The 16,297-nt window shown below is 36.6% G+C and overlaps 1 protein-coding gene across 1 annotated transcript in view; it reads right to left on the bottom strand.

Annotated features, from left to right (window-relative positions):
- Window positions 1-14,347, bottom strand: part of ARFGEF2_1 (Brefeldin A-inhibited guanine nucleotide-exchange protein 2) — a 49,013-nt gene extending 34,666 nt beyond the window's left edge. Inside the window, exons 1-7 of the mRNA XM_051208704.1 lie at window positions 14,301-14,347; window positions 12,254-12,896; window positions 11,077-11,436; window positions 8,136-9,372; window positions 4,982-5,288; window positions 3,213-3,420; window positions 2,301-2,516 (exon numbers count right to left, since the gene is read on the bottom strand). Coding sequence (XP_051072013.1) covers window positions 2,301-2,516; window positions 3,213-3,420; window positions 4,982-5,288; window positions 8,136-9,372; window positions 11,077-11,436; window positions 12,254-12,823 — 2,898 coding nt within the window. The 5' untranslated portion in view covers window positions 12,824-12,896; window positions 14,301-14,347. The remainder of the gene's footprint in view (window positions 1-2,300; window positions 2,517-3,212; window positions 3,421-4,981; window positions 5,289-8,135; window positions 9,373-11,076; window positions 11,437-12,253; window positions 12,897-14,300) is intronic.
- Between the last annotated feature and the right edge of the window lie 1,950 nt (window positions 14,348-16,297).

Genomic DNA, 16,297 nt, shown 5'->3' with positions numbered 1-16,297 from the left:
TTAATTCAGTGGTGACAATATATAAAAGAAAGATTGCAATAAGGATATAGTACAGGAAGAAAGAATTAATTCGTAGAAAGAAAGATATGAAGCGATTTTAATCTCTTAGTTTAAGGGAAGATAGAGAGTGTATACACCGACGCCATTGTGATCGATTCCCAGCCATGTCACCAAGAGTCTCCAACCATTAGTTACGATAGTCACGCGGATCCCAACCAAGTAGTCTGCATCTACCAACATGGCTCAGACTAGAAGTTAGTAACTTCAGGCACTGATGCCACGTTTCGGTTTGGCCACTCATAACATTCTTCCAACCATCTCCAACACCGGTTAGCATTGCACGTCGTGGTAATCGGTGTTCAGGCATACGTAACACGTGGCCCAACCATCTCAGTCGATGAAGATTCACAACCTCATCAACTGATTTACCATCATTCCCTAATACCCTGCACCTAACCTCACTATTACTTACCCGGTGATCCCAGCAGACGCTAGCAATATTTCTAAGGTATCTGTGGTCAAATACTAGTAGCTTACGAGTGTCTTCTACTCTTAATGGCCATGTTTCGCTGCCTTAAATTAAAACAGAACGGACTGCCACGCAGTATACTCGTCCTTTTATTGATAGACGGATATTTCGCCTTCGCCATAGGTGACGTAAGTTGGCAAAAGCTAAACGAGCTTTTCGAATCCGTGCTGAGATTTCGTCAGACACCAACCCATTAGGGCTGATCAGATTTCCAAGATAAGTGAAGTTGTCAACGCTTTCGATTACTTCACTCCCTATCCTTAGTTCAGGTGTTGACGCAGACCAGTCCTGAAGCAGCAGCTTGCATTTAGAGGGAGAGAAATATCACTGGAAATCAGAGAGAACTAGACAGTCGTTTTGTTTTGATTTTGAACTCTTGCTAAGATACTCGTATGCTCTGAGCTTCGATCTCCCATGTGTGGTCAAGAGTGAGTTAAACTAAGAGATCGGAGGGACTATAATTTATAGATGAACCAATCAGATTTACGATAACAGGTCTTGAATTTCGGCGCGAAATTAACTCATCCATTTGGTTAAATATAGTTTTGGTATTATAGCTTATGTCAGTTCGTGATGAAAACCCTATATCTGATTCCTAACCCTAACCATCAGCTGTAAATATTAATCCTAATTCCTCACGCTGGTTTATAACCCTCATTTAGCCGTAGTATGTAGGTGGACTTTCTCAAGGTTTCTTAAGCGTCAAAGGTCGTCCATAAATTATAGTCTCACAAAGAGTTCTCTTCAAAATAGTTTTAAACAAATATTATCTAGTTCTGTTTACTTTTCAATAGTTCTCCAATTGATGTTCATCGGCAGAAGGACTTAATTGCTGAAAAATGAATTTCCTAAACTAGTCGCTAGGTTGTCAAGCATAAAGTCTTAGTGTGCTCAAAGTCAATAAGTAAACAATTCGTCTCGGGAAGCTTGATTTGTTTCCAAAAAAATTAATTAATACAGTTAGAGCAAACGAGAATCAATGCAATCTGTTAACGGGAAAAAGATGTTAAACAGCCCATACTGAACAATAACTAGAGGAAATAAAAAATTAGTCAACTATATTAACAACAATGCATTTTATCGGTGTGATACAATGGGAAAAGTCTTAAATGGTTAGATAGTTAATCACTTACAAAATTGATTTTTCTCAATCATCAGTAACATTTAATCATGTTTATTTCTTTGTCAACATTTTGTATATAGATATGTTATTTTATTAAGAAAAACTATTCTGCTAGAAAGTTATGTTGTCTTCTAACATTAGCTCATTGGGAACTTATGTTATTAACTGGGTCTCGTGAGCAGGCATCATTTGACTATGTTAATTTATCAACCAACATTCTTTACTTTCATTTTAACAACATAAAATTTATCAAATCAAATCTTGTAAAATACTACTCCATAAAAAGATGAGAAGTGGACTAGTTGTTACAGTCGAACTAATCTATATTGTGAACTATATTTAAACATAATTCAGGATGTTGTTTCAACCTTACGGTAACTATCTTAATAATTGTAAAACAATAAGAAATATGTAATGTTTACTAATTAATTCGTCTTGATAAAATTTCACGCTATACACAAATTATTTGTTTTTTAAATAAAACTTAGATGTTAACTTCAAAAGATAGTAGAAGAAAAATAATGTTAAATACAAGTAATATAGCAAACACAAAAAAATGAACGTTTATCAAACCATTGAAGACAAAGATTTCAATGTAAATTAACTTTAATTCGTTTATTTATTTTTATTTGCGAAAAAAAAACTTACAGAATCTCCTAAAATCTCACCATCTCCTGTTTGTCGTCGGTTATCTAGCTTAGGGCTGATTTCAGTTGATGTAGAAATTTTTGTAAGTTTGGTAACATTATCATCAGCTTTCAATTTTATACCAGCATTAGCAATTTCATCATAAATTTGAGCTAAATAGGATTCTGGTAAATCTTGACTATCATTTATACCACGATTCATGCGTATATAATCCTCCTTTTAAATATGGTGATAATAAGACAGAATGACAAAAAAAATAAATTAGTCGGTAGTCAATCGAATTACACTGAACTGCAATAAATTTCTAAGAATAATGAATATAAATTATTAATTTGAATAAAATAAATAGGTTTTTCGCATTCTTTTTTCTGTACGATTGTTAGGTTTGGTGTACTATGCGCATGAAAAATAATAAGGATACTCAGCGAGTGTACTTTTTAAGGATGGTGGTTTCTGATTTCGCGTCTGTATTTCACTAAATCTTCAAATGATATGAATTAACAAAAGAAAATCCTTAAACTGATGAAGTCACAAACACAACTGAAAATTCATGAACATGTTTTAAAACCTATTAACTCATCCTAACTGCTAATGTACAAAGTTTACTTAGCACCAAAGCGCTGGCATCAAGAAGCACTATCACATGAAATCAACAACTTGTGGAAATCAATGAAAAATGTGTGGTCCAACTGTTCAAAATATATTACACGAATGCATCAAATTCTCAAGATAAACTTCATTCATAATAAACCTTGATAATATTCAGCGTTGAAAAAAAAGGTTAATCCAACAAATATAAGGCGCTGAATATATATTTCTATAATCTATGATATCCTAGTGACTGATTGGATTCTTAAAAAAATGAAATATGATGAAATATTGTTAAAAGGAATTATTTCACGAACTCATTACCTTACTCATACGATTATGCGGTTTAATCTGAGAACTATGCAAATCTGTAGTCAACATGATTATTGAGAAAGCCAAAACGTATGCAGTATCGGCTGAAGCAAATACATTATTATTTGGATTGCATGCAAAATAACGTGCAGCAAACTTTTCCATAAGTCTATCAATTTTCTGTGCTTCACCGGGTAATCGAAAGCCCGATAAAAATTCCCTTTTGATTAAAATGCAAAAAAATAATAAAACAATTTAACTAGGTAAAGCAATCTATTAATTTGTTTTGAAATGGACTTTTTATCACCCACCAGTTAATATCAGCTGTTGAACCATTGAGGTTAGCGTTTTTTTAGCGAGTTGGTTTTCTACGGGTTGGGGTCGATAACCCATTGCCTGACCCTCCTCTTTTACCCGGGTTTGGGACCGGCAGTAACTCTAGAAGAGCTACAGGCAGATGGAGAGTGCTAATGGGAGGCCTATGCTCCTCCACAAATAACAGGCGTAAGTTAAACCATTGGAAAGTATGGAAAAGCGGACAGCTGTTTTGTTCTAGTTTGACACTTGTCAATAGTATGCATTAAAAAACTCACAAGGGAGCATCGATTTCAGGACTTCCAAATCTCGTAGCAAAGTTCCAAAAGAAGACGAAACAGCAGCTGTCTAATGATTCTTCGTTTTTAATGTTCACCAGATGATATCAATGGATTAAGACTATCTTCAAAATGAAGAACTTTTGTCCCCTGTTTACAAGTTACGGGACCAAAAATCACTTCATTTAAAGATGTATGAAATTCACGGACTAACAGCGATAATTTATTTTTAATTTAGAAATAAGAAAATAATAAACAATCTCTCGAATTACAAAAAATTATAATAAGCCAATTAGTTACACACATGCTTATATACTGTAGCTTTCACTAACAATTACCCTTAATAGTTGTGATGCAACTTAAAATGATGTTGAATGAACGGATATCTTATGAGTCCATGTTTAGAAGTTTTTTGTTCAAATTAACGAATCTAAAGGGGGAAATCTCGTTGTACATAAAATCAAATAAAGTATTAACAAATCAAATTTCACATAAATGTTGGTCATTGTTATTTGAAAGAGAAAACAAAATAAACGTAACATGTTTCGTTTGTCTTGTATAGAAACAGTGATGGTTAACAACACATTAAAAAAACACGTAGTAAACACGTTTAGAACGTTACGATGCAGCAAACAGCATCAAGGAATCAAATGATAATGAAATGACCAACTATTTTAACAATTACAAGCTGTTCTCAAAAAGAAAACATTAAAGGAAGTGTTAGAACGTAATGTCTGGCAGCAGATGAGGGGAAGATCAAGAAAAGAAGAGCGAGAACACAATGGAATTTGTAAGAAAACGCATGAACAATCGAATGGGAGACAATGGATTGGTGTTTGAAACAGGAACAGTCCAGTTTGATATGATGCATTAATATTTTGCAAATTGGCGATTTACTATATGGTATTCAGATTTTATTGAGATAGTCTGTAATTTTTGTGCTATATACATCCGATTGTCCCCACCCGTGTTCTTGTTCACTACATTACTACTTCATTCGGTGCATATTCATTAGCAGGACAATTAACTATACTTATTATGTGAGCATATATTTATGCATTAACGATACAACTTGACAACTAAAGTCTAAATTAAATAGAATGAGTTAAAAACACATATTGTTGACAACTGAATATCACAAAGAAATCCTGATCCATTAGTCGTAAAGTTGAAAGATAATAAACTCACCTTATAGCAGAAACAAAATCCTTGTCAGTGAAATCAAACTGATCAACATATGCATACATAACACGTAGATTGTACGGTTCATTTTCACCGAGAAAATTACCGATATGTGATTTTAACAAACGATCTTCAACTAAGAGAAACTGTGCTACTGACTCAACAGATTCTCCAATCAATCCATTTTCTTGCAGTAATTGCAAACAACGAAGAGGTTGATTTTGATTGAACAATGCTAATCCAGATTCATAAATTTCTTTTTGTGCCTTGCGAGATTCAAATGCTTCAGGGTCATCATAAGGCTTAACAGTGCCTAATTTCGATAAAAACATATATGTAATAATCAATTATAATATTTAAATATTTATTAAAATATAGCTACAATTATCTTTAGAAGTAAAAGACAGAGGAAAGATTAAGAAAAACCATTTAACAACAAAATGTTGAATAAAATCGGAATAGATAAAGAATCGAACCACTCAGATGCATGTCAGGGTATATTACTTACGCAAGTTACCCCTCGCAGAGGATCATAGGCCATCCACCAGCATTCTCCATCTGAATCTGTTCTAGACAATCCTTTCCAGTTGCTACTCATTCTTTTCATACCTGCTTCCAATTCCTGGTCTAGTGTGTTCTTTGGTCTTCCTCTTTTCCTTTTCCCTTCAGGATTCCGAGTTAGCGCCTGCATCGTGATGCTGTTTGATGATTTTTGTAATGTATGTTCTATCCAACACCACCACCAGTCTTTTTCTAATTTCCTCTTCAGTTGGAAGCTGGTTTGTTCTCTCACACAGTAGGCTGTTGCTGATGTTATCCGGACAACAACGGACATTGATTATATCGAATAGACAATTGTTTATAAATACGTGTACTTCTTTGATGGTGGTCGTTGTATTGGTTCCCGAAGTATCAGCTCTATTCAGTAGAACTGTCTTGATGTTCATATTGAAGATTCTGGCATTGATGTTGCTTGAAAGTTGTTTCGAGTTCCAGATGTTCTTCAATTGTGAGAATGTTTTCGTTGCTTTGCTAGTCCTTTCTTTTACGTCTGCATCAGATCCTCCTTGTTCATCGATGATGCTGTCCAGGTACGTGAAAGTTTCCACCTCTTCCAGAGTTTCTCCACCAAGTGAGATTGTGTTGGTGTTCTCTGTGTTGTATTTGAGGATGTTGGTTTTTCCGTTGTGTATGTTGAGGCTTACTGATGCAGAGGCTGCTGCCACCCTAGTTGTCTTCATGTGCATTTGTTGGTGTGTATGGGATAGAATAGTTAGATCATCTGCGAGGTCGAAATCGTCTAGCTGTATGCAAGCTGTCCATTCTATTCCGTGCTTCCCTTGGGATGTGAAGGTCTTCATAATCCAGTCGTAAACCAGACGAAATGGAAAGTGCAAGAATTTAAAGGTATATGGTGACAACTATATTTGAGAACCAGTCTCAGCATAGTCAGACATCCTATTCTTGTTCGTATTACCAGTAGTTCATTCGCGCTACCTAATCTCGACTAACATTGCTACTAGAGGGATTATTTATGGTACGAAACATATTTCAACAATCTGAATGGTTAACTGATTACTGTCAGCTGTTATCATACTTTAGTGCTATTTTAAAAACACCAATCATACTACACTAAATTCAATATCATATACAAATGCTCCTGAATGAGAACCTAATTGATTCCATCTATACTAGCATACACAATAAATATGCTTGATTAAAATTAAAAATTGAGTAGAATACACATAAACACATATGAATGGTATACACGATAAAACCAAAAATCTGTTTGCTTTCCATACTTCGAATTGAGCGAAATAATGTTATTTATTTTATCAAGTGTCTATAGGACGTGAATGACCCCATACAATACACCAATGTATATTTGATGCCAGAAGTCGTAAAACATTTTATTATAGTTGCGTAATGATTTTCTACGAACATTAGACTTTCCGTAATTGATTAGTTTTAAGAAACCCAAATTCATGTACATATAATTTTACCAAAGAAGTTATTTCATGTGCCTCAATAACATATATACCGGTAAATTTCCCCGTAACTTAATCTTACCAGTAAATATGAATGCATTTACATTACATGATCTAAATTAAACCACACTCATCTCAAAAGTTACAGTAGATTCACTTCAGTTAATATTGAAATCAAGGTTAAAGTCTAGGTTCCTGGAGAGGACTGTAAATGATTGACATAAATAAATGAAAATCGTCCCGACCGTTGTTGCTACCTTGACGTGGTGATCGGGCTTGTCTATCGTGATGAAGCAACCGAGCTATACTGGCTGGAACAACCGTTCCTCAAGGTCCTACCATGTCAGACAGGTCGGTTGAAGAGCGGTAAGACTAAAAGCAACAAACTCAAGGTCCGAAGGCGAAGTCGTACTGCTGACTGTACAGAGGTGTGACAGCATTAAGGTGTTTCCTTCAGACAACCAGCATGACAGCGATGCTGCCTTCCCACAAGGAGGGGTGGGGTTAGAAAAGGTCGACTCTAAAAATGCACACCTTGCCTTACCTCACGGATTTCCGTCTCCGGCGGTAAGGCCCTTTGAAGAACGGAGCTAACACGTCAAAAACCTCCCACGAAAAGGCCGTGCGCGACCGGCCTCAAGCAGTTGTCCCTTGGGCACTGCGGTCACGCTCTCAGGTCACTGAGACCGCCTCTAATCCAATTTCCTTTTCAGGTACCTCCAGAAGAACCATTCCTCGGTGTGGGCAACCGGGAAGTGATAACCGCCCTCATACCTCTAACAGCACCCAAGACCACTGTATTCATGATCAACCTTCCTCATAACCAACCAATGAAAATCGTCAACTAATTGCACCATTGTGGGTGGTTCCGAGTGTTTGGTTTAATGGCATAAACACCTTTTCAAACTGACGTACGTGTTATGGATTTGAAGTTATGAAAAATGGACAGAAACCGAGTATCTAGGCTGGGAGCACAGTTTCACTAACAACACGTGATAACGTAAAGGCCTATTTCTCATGAAGATCAGTTTATAATAATCGGCTATCGAGACTGAACTAATAAATGTTTTTAAGATGAAGTCCTGAAAGTGGTGGCTGAATTCCAAGACGATCGAGTCACATATAATGTATAAAGTAATAGTACTGAATAAATATTGTTTGAAACTACTCACCTAGTGAAGTCATATTATGATTACCATCCACACCAGCATTCTCTACTGTATTAGTATTACTGCCACTATTCGCCAACATTGGTTCAGAACCCAAAAACGACTGGGATTCTGGATTAACATAAAGCTCCTGAGACCATTCAGTCATACAACGTAAAATCAGTACTAAACACTCTAAACCACTAGATCGTAGTATTTGTTGTTGTTGCTGAATTGATGACGACGTATTATTCCCATGTTCAGCGACTAGATAACGTCCTTGAGCAATTTTAGCTAAATCTGTTGTTAGTCGTTCGAATATGTTCGCCATACTTAAATCACAATCATAATTTAGATAAATATCAACTAAGCATTGTGCATCACCACATATACGTTTCAATGCATCAATAACAATTAATTTATGCCCATATGATGACTTGGATGACTCTAAAATGAGTAATAAGACATCTTTGAAGAATACTTCGATTTGTCTTTTCAAGTATGGTTTGAAATATGTTAATAGGGCAAGAAAAATAGCAACAGATAACTCGAATATTTCTACAATTGGTGAAGTACCATTTTTAAATAAAGCTACACATAAATACTGTTTGATAGCAGCTATGAATATTTCACTCGTTGAAAATAACGGACCAGGTTGTTGTAACAAATTAAGTAATAATTGTAATGACAAAGATTTTGAGCGAACAGCATGTGATTTAGGATCATTTGAGTCTGAACCCGTGAAATCTTTCACTGCCAAACGACATAAGCTACGAAAAACAAGAAATGCATCCTTCTGTGTAACATGCGCTGAAGTGACAACTTCACAATTATTATCCGCGACTAATGCAGAATTCGGATCTCTTAAATCCGACTCATGTATGTTATTGGTAGTTGTAGCAGTGGCACTAACAATACTAGGAGTGACATTACCACTTGACCATTCTTGATTAAGGCTAGTATTTACTGAAATTGAAATGGATGAAGAACGTGACGAATCTATGGATGATTTACATATATCAGGTAGCGATTCAGAATTTGGTATACAATGAGGTGATGACAGAGAATTACTATCGTCTTCGCCATCTACTGCGACTTTTTTGATTATTTCATATAGAATGTTTTCCACGATCTTATTAACTTTCGATTCAGAATCCTTGTCTTCTTTCGAAGGTATATCGCCATTGTCAGCATCAGGAGAATCACAACTGTTGATATGAGCATCGCCATTTAATAATTTTTCACCAGTATTATTTTCATCCTACATTACAGTAAAGGAAGATATACACCAACATGTTTGAAATTGTTTATATTCTGAATCCGAAATTTAACTCACTGGAAAAATGGTTATTATCATTAAGATCACTGATCATTCAGAGAAACAGTGTACAAAACAGCCAGTATGATAGGACGATATATGAGTATGATAAGTAAGAATGTAAAGTACATCTTTTTATCAAGTTAAGATCCTGATTGTAAAAGTGACTTAAATTAAAGCTCGTTTACCCGGTAAAAATACTATTCTCTACCGCTTTAATCCCTTACATTAAGTGATGGACAACTGAAAGATGACTACTGATAACCAAACTATAAACACTAGGAACACTGGTTAGTGATGTACACTATCTTTTATTTAAAGAAACAGGTAAAAATGTGTGTGAAGACCTGTAGCATTCGATCTGCACTAAGAAGGACTTGACACAAATGACAGTGATCACCACCCAGTGATCAATCAATTGTGAATATATCTCAGTCCTACAGGAGCTTGGTCGCGGTCCGGATAGCCCAATGGTAACGTCTCTGATTGTGAAGCTGGGTGACACGGGATCGAGTCCGTCAGGGAGCACCCGTTCCCTCAAGATTACAGGCACACTTTACTGACGAGTGCCAAGTAGCACGAAACCTAGATCCAGGGATTCCTGTTGACTACCTTCAACCACCATCTTATCTCAACGTAGTGCACGCAATGTCGAGTCACCTGAACTAGTGGCCACATTGCAACTTGGTCGATAGCATTCGATCTGCACTAGGAAGGACTTGATACACATGATATTTATCACCACCCAGTGACCAATCAATTGTGAAAGACTGATAGCGCTTAAATTAATGCTAACTAAATTACAACATAGCTAAAGGAAAATTATGGACATAGAGAAACATTTATGAACTTCATCAAAACAATAAGCGAGTTGAAATAACTTCCATAACTGGGGGTGATTAGTCAAGTGAATACAGAAAGATCATCATTGAATCTAATATGAGAATGAAAGTCACCAGAAATTCTAAAGGTGAAATTTATCATGTAAAAGAAAAGTTCGAAGAAAAAACAAAAATCATACATCACTAGTGGGTTAATCAGTGATATGTAAATCTCGAAGCATTATTTTGGTCAATGTATCGGTTAAAATTGAGCTCATATTGTTACTTATTGTTTACCTACTTCTAGTATCACTGGTAATGCCGTGTAAATGTCTTATTGGAAAATAACTATTTATAAAAAACCTGTCGACAATCAATATTAAAACATTTCAACGGAAATCTTTGGAGTTAGGTTTGATACTCGTTGGAATTTATGACTGAAATGTATCAAGAAGTTTGTTCCTCTGAAATTTAAGTCCATACCTTTTTATTATTTTGAAGTCGGCACTTATTCCTTGTTAAAGACTAGTACCAGTAGATATGAAACTCAAACTGATCCTTTTTTGAAAACCACTTAAATAAAATATTTTAGTCCTGCTTTCAACAGTTACATTAAATTAATTTAAACTTTGGTCAACACTACAGGATAGGGTACAACAATAGCTACCTTTTAGCGACCGATAAGGAGAATGAAGATCAATCCTAATCTGAAAATCAAAAGAATAATGGTGTGCATGTTTCGCCGAAAATCAGCAACTACATCAGAAACAAAAGTCACATGTAAACTTAAAATTTTTCTGATAAATTAGATCGGGGGATAACCTACTTTTTGCGAATCTGATTCATTTTCAAATGATATTTGTGTTGAATTTTCCAAAGGCGACTGTTCAAGCTTGTTACACTCATCTGTAGTTGAATCAGAATGAGGAGAAATATGTGCGTTAATTGCAATCGCTGCTTCAAATGCATTTTGTTCCATCCGTTGAAATAATACACTAATAATCTGTGTAAGAGTTGCACGTGCTGTTGCTTGATTAATTGGGTTTTTTGTTGCCATAAAAATGTTATAACAGGTTCTTACAACAAGAAGGATATCAGCTTCATGAATTTCAACGACTGAGCTTGTGATTACAGTTAAGAGTGCCTTTAAAATTTGTAACTGAATGCCATCATCAGTTTGCACACCCTATATGTGAAAAAATTTGACAAAATACTCTAATATAATTGCTCTGAAAAGTGGTTGCGCTTAGAGAAACAATATGGAAAAATAAGAACTTTCATAAAATGTCGAAGATGTGAGTTACACTGATCCTGTAAATCTCGAGAATACTAAATAAGAACTTTCTAAATTTGATCGCATAGTTTCACAATATTTGGGCGCCGAGTTAATGTGAGACATTAAAGAGGAAGAATGTATTTGTAAAATCTCAGCGAAATAATTTGAAGTAAATCTAACGTTTCGCCTGGCAATATGGTTCAAGCTTCTTCAATTAAATATAATCAAACATCAAAATTATCCAATACAAATAGGTACATGGTTCTCCGGTTTACTGTACACTGAATAAGTCATCCAATGAACATTAACAGTGTTTAAAGTAATACTAATTATTTCCAAGTTTAAAACAGATTAAATGGCTTAAAACATCTATTCTACTATTTGAGTAGAAATACGTTAGATATGAGGCTTAAATAGAATTGGTAAATAGAGTTTATCTAGAGGAGTTGTAGCGTCTTTTCTATACATAAAGCTAGATCTCATACAGAGCCTTTTGCTGTAGATAATCAGGAATACATAGGCTGTATATATCCATTCTAACCATATATTCTGTTAGATATACATACTTCACATCGAGTATTATCGATAGGAAAATGTAAACGATCTCTGGTAGCGATGAAAACAATACAAGTTGTTGGTTACTGATTAACTTTACGTAATATTGGTAATAATCAAGGTCCGAAAACAAACTGTGTTGATAATACAAATTATGAATCTTAGGACTCACTTGGAAACATGAGCATATGGTAGTTACAACTTGTTCAATTATACGAACTTTTCCAGAAGAGCAAACAGCTGTGTTTGGAATATGACCATAAGCAATTAACTTCTGCAATGAATCGACTGCTGTGTTGACAATTTTAGGCGATTTCATAGTACAGGCCAGTTGGAATGGACGAAGAAGTCTTTCATCACTCAACAATATACCACAGTCTGATTTTAGAGGTGGTAGATGTGTGCTAGATTCGTTTGTTGACAAGATTTTACTACTCGGTAACACTAGTGGTTGTTCTTTTAGCAAGACAAGAGCCTCCTCACATGCCTTTTTCACAGCTGAATTGTTAGACTTACGGGTTTCGCGTTCGCTAGCGATTTTTTCAATAGACCTGGTTAGAAACATACTGAAGGCCTGTGATGATATTGAAAACTGGGGTTGCGGTATCTGAATTGTGTTGTCAGTTTCAGGAGTAGGAAGACTTGAGACGGTACGTGTACTTGGTATATTTTGTTTTAAAGAGTTTAAGTTGTGCAATGGAAGTTCTTGATCATTTGGATTTTTGGATGAAATTGCCAGCATCTCATTTACCTCTCATCCAAAATTGGACATTTAGTTCAAACAGTTACACATTAAACATGACGTTTCTGAAAAACTAAGATTAAATAAACAATAAGCTCAAATATAGGAACGCTGAAGCAGCATAAACCAGCCGTGGATAATCACAAAACAGTCTTGACATGAGAATTGATGCAATTTTGCGAGAGCGTTTGTAATGAATGAAGTTAAGTAAGTTTTATTTATTGAAAATATTACAAAATACTTCAGTACGTTATTCGGTAGCGAATGAGGAAACCAACTAGCTAGGCACAACGCTTAGCATACCTATTTGTCTCGAAGTGAGCAAATACATAATATATATAATTATTTTTCAAATTACCATGTATGACCAAAGTAGGCAAGGTAGTGTTGTGTAAAAAAGGCAAGACAGTCGATAGGTGAGATGATTTAAAAAAATCTATTTTTGACAAACAGACTTCAAGTTTGAACTTTACTTTGAGCACCTTGGTTTTGGAAGTCATAGATTCTTGCTAAACTCCACTTGGTATACATCAATTCATAGCACACATAGTGAGAGCAAACCAAATGGATGCCATTTAAGGAACACTTAAACTAGGAATTCTCTGCTATCTTACGACTGTGTAATACTCCTAACCGAAAGACATGAGGTTTATAGATATTCAACAACACATACCTTTGAAACTGTCCAGGGATAGGGAAACCGTCGAGGGGACAATTATGTAAAGCGTATACAGTAAGTCAGTCAACAAGGCTCTAAACATACATTAAATAAGATGGAGGACAGACAAGACATACCGAATAGACGATAAGCTATGTCGTAGGTTGACAAAGGCAGGTAAATCTCCAGAGCTTAAGGTATTCGCTGTGGCAACAACACTGAATATCCCTAACAGGCATACGGCTTCTTAAGGTTGTGACGTATAATTATAAAAGAAAAACAGTAACATAAAGAGGGGCAAACTCCAGGTGCAAAAGTGAGATAATGCTCCTGAATATTTTAGTATGTCAAGTCACTGACTCAATGAGTTAATCCCCATAGGACCACCCGGAAGACACTACACTACGGACCATTTAAGTGAGTGAGGTTGGAAGTCCTAAAGTATTATATTAAGATACATGTGAATATATCCCTTCTAAATCTCCCAACTTATGAAAGTCGTGATTTGTAGTGGTCGGATTGAATATATAACTGGATAGCTTTCTTACTAAAACGTAGTCCAGCTAGTAATACCATTGAAACGGCACGCCCCGCAACTACAGAGCATATATATTTAAGACGAGGCTATCGAGGTTGTTATCTAAACATATTATTTAACTTGTTGAAACCAAGATGTCTTAAAACTGTGTATAGTTGATGAGTTTGTGATGTTTATAACAGATCCGGAAATAAACTCCAAAATAACTACTATATTAATCCGCGTTTACTTTCATTTTATTGAGTTATTTTAGGACTAACAAAAAAACACTCACTACCTACAGACCAACACCAACGTCAAGAAACGTTTACAAACCCCGCTATTTACACTCAATACCCAATGAAAAACTAATTTATCAGCCTCAAATTATAGTAGATGTACATTGGTTGTTAAGTGATGATCTATAAAGTGTTCATTGTTTGAGGGAATCATTTCAAACATGCATATTTCAGATACATTCTGAAAACACAGTCATGAAAAACTCATGCAAACGTCCGGGATGCCGTTTTGCTGTTACAACTGGCATGCAGTGCGACAACTGCAAAGGTTGGTTCCACGAAGCATGCACAGATCTGACAGCAACTGCTTACAACAGACTCAGCAAGTCAGAGCAAAAGTGGGTGTGTGTCACGTGCAGCACGGACACTGTAGTCTTGCTGAGTAACATCATTGTCCTACTGACAGGTCTTCGGAACAAGTTGTCAGATAACTTGGATAACGATAGTAAAAAAACCGGTAGACAAACAAGAGCGTGCGACGGATACAAAAATAGGGATGCCGATAGGTATACCACCGATGGAGCATCCGTCAACACTAATGATGACGTGTCGAGGCTTAGCACCATCATTACGTCGACGGTACTAGACTCCTTAAGCAAACTCGGGTCTCCCAGCTTAGAGTCCCTGAACACAACAGTGGTTCCCAAAATCCCTGTAGGTGATTCGACCCACGTTAAGAGAGCCCAAAAGAACCAGGCATCACTGCCTAAGCCGAGCAACCCAAGTTTTGCTGTACGGAAAATAACTGGTGATTTGGTCGCACAGTCTACCCCCAAGACTGTTCGTCCGGTCAACAAAGAGCCTAAGACTCGAAAACGCGCACTGACCTCCAAACAACAAGCTATTAAACCTGAACCCATCGTGAAATCTGGTAAATTAACAACAGTTCGTGACGATTCTCTCATTATCATGAACCTCGTTGACAATCCTGACCTTCCTCTCAGTCTGCAGGACAAAAACGACAGGATGCTCTGGGGTGAATTGAACAAGAAGCTTGAACTTCCTAGAATAGAGCTTATGACGGTCACCCGGCTCACTCGAGGAAAGGATTCCAAGCATCTAAATCACCCGAGGCTTCTCCGAGTAACACTTAAGAATGCTGCCGACGTTGAGGACGTCTTGCTAGCAAGTCACTTGTTGAAATCCGATGGTAACGTAAGGATATTGCCCGACACACCGTACTCTGAGCGCAATATCATACGGAACATCCCCAAAGAAACTGGCGATCAGTTTTTCCGCGGAAGAAACATAATTGTGCAAGGTATACCGGAAAATGCAGACCCTACTCAATCAAATTCTGACATCAGGGAATGGAAATTCATCAAACAGTCCTTGAGGCTCAAACACATACTGACTCAGCATGTGACGAGACTAGCCGAGAAGGACGGTGATCCTAGACCTCGTCTAATGAAGATAACCTTCCCGTCTTCCCACATGGCGGCTGCAGTTCTGGAAGCATTTCGTGCCAACAGACGTCGATTGCCACCTGGAATCCACATGCACCCGGATAGGCCATATGAAGCTAGGACCAAACACAAAAGCAAGTTGGAGCTGACCATACCACTTGTGGACTGTCTAAATGATAAAAAAACGTGTAAAGGACAGGGCCTACCACCTCGGCAAACCGCATATAGGTGGGCTACCTGTCCATTCACATAAGGCTCATACAGAAAAACAGGACGAAGCTCGCGCGTTCCAAATTGAAAGCATAAACTGCTTATATATGGACGCCGCGAGACTACCAAACAAACTGGATGTATTACGTGAACTTAGCAACGCTAATAAGGCCCATCTGATAGGAATATCTGAAACCTGGATATCTTCTCAGTTCTCGGACCAAGAGTTAGCATTACCTGGGATGACTTTGTTCCGCAACGACAGAAAAACAGGAATTGGGGGCAGAGTAGCCATATACATAAGCTCTTCCTTGGAGGTGCACCAAGTTCACAACCTCGAGTTTAACAATCTTGAGGAATCCATATGGTGCTCTGTAAGATTGT

The sequence above is a fragment of the Schistosoma haematobium genome, chromosome ZW (genome assembly GCF_000699445.3).
Source record: "Schistosoma haematobium chromosome ZW, whole genome shotgun sequence".
Lineage (NCBI taxonomy): Eukaryota > Metazoa > Platyhelminthes > Trematoda > Strigeidida > Schistosomatidae > Schistosoma > Schistosoma haematobium.
This window is presented reverse-complemented; position numbering and strand designations above follow the sequence as displayed.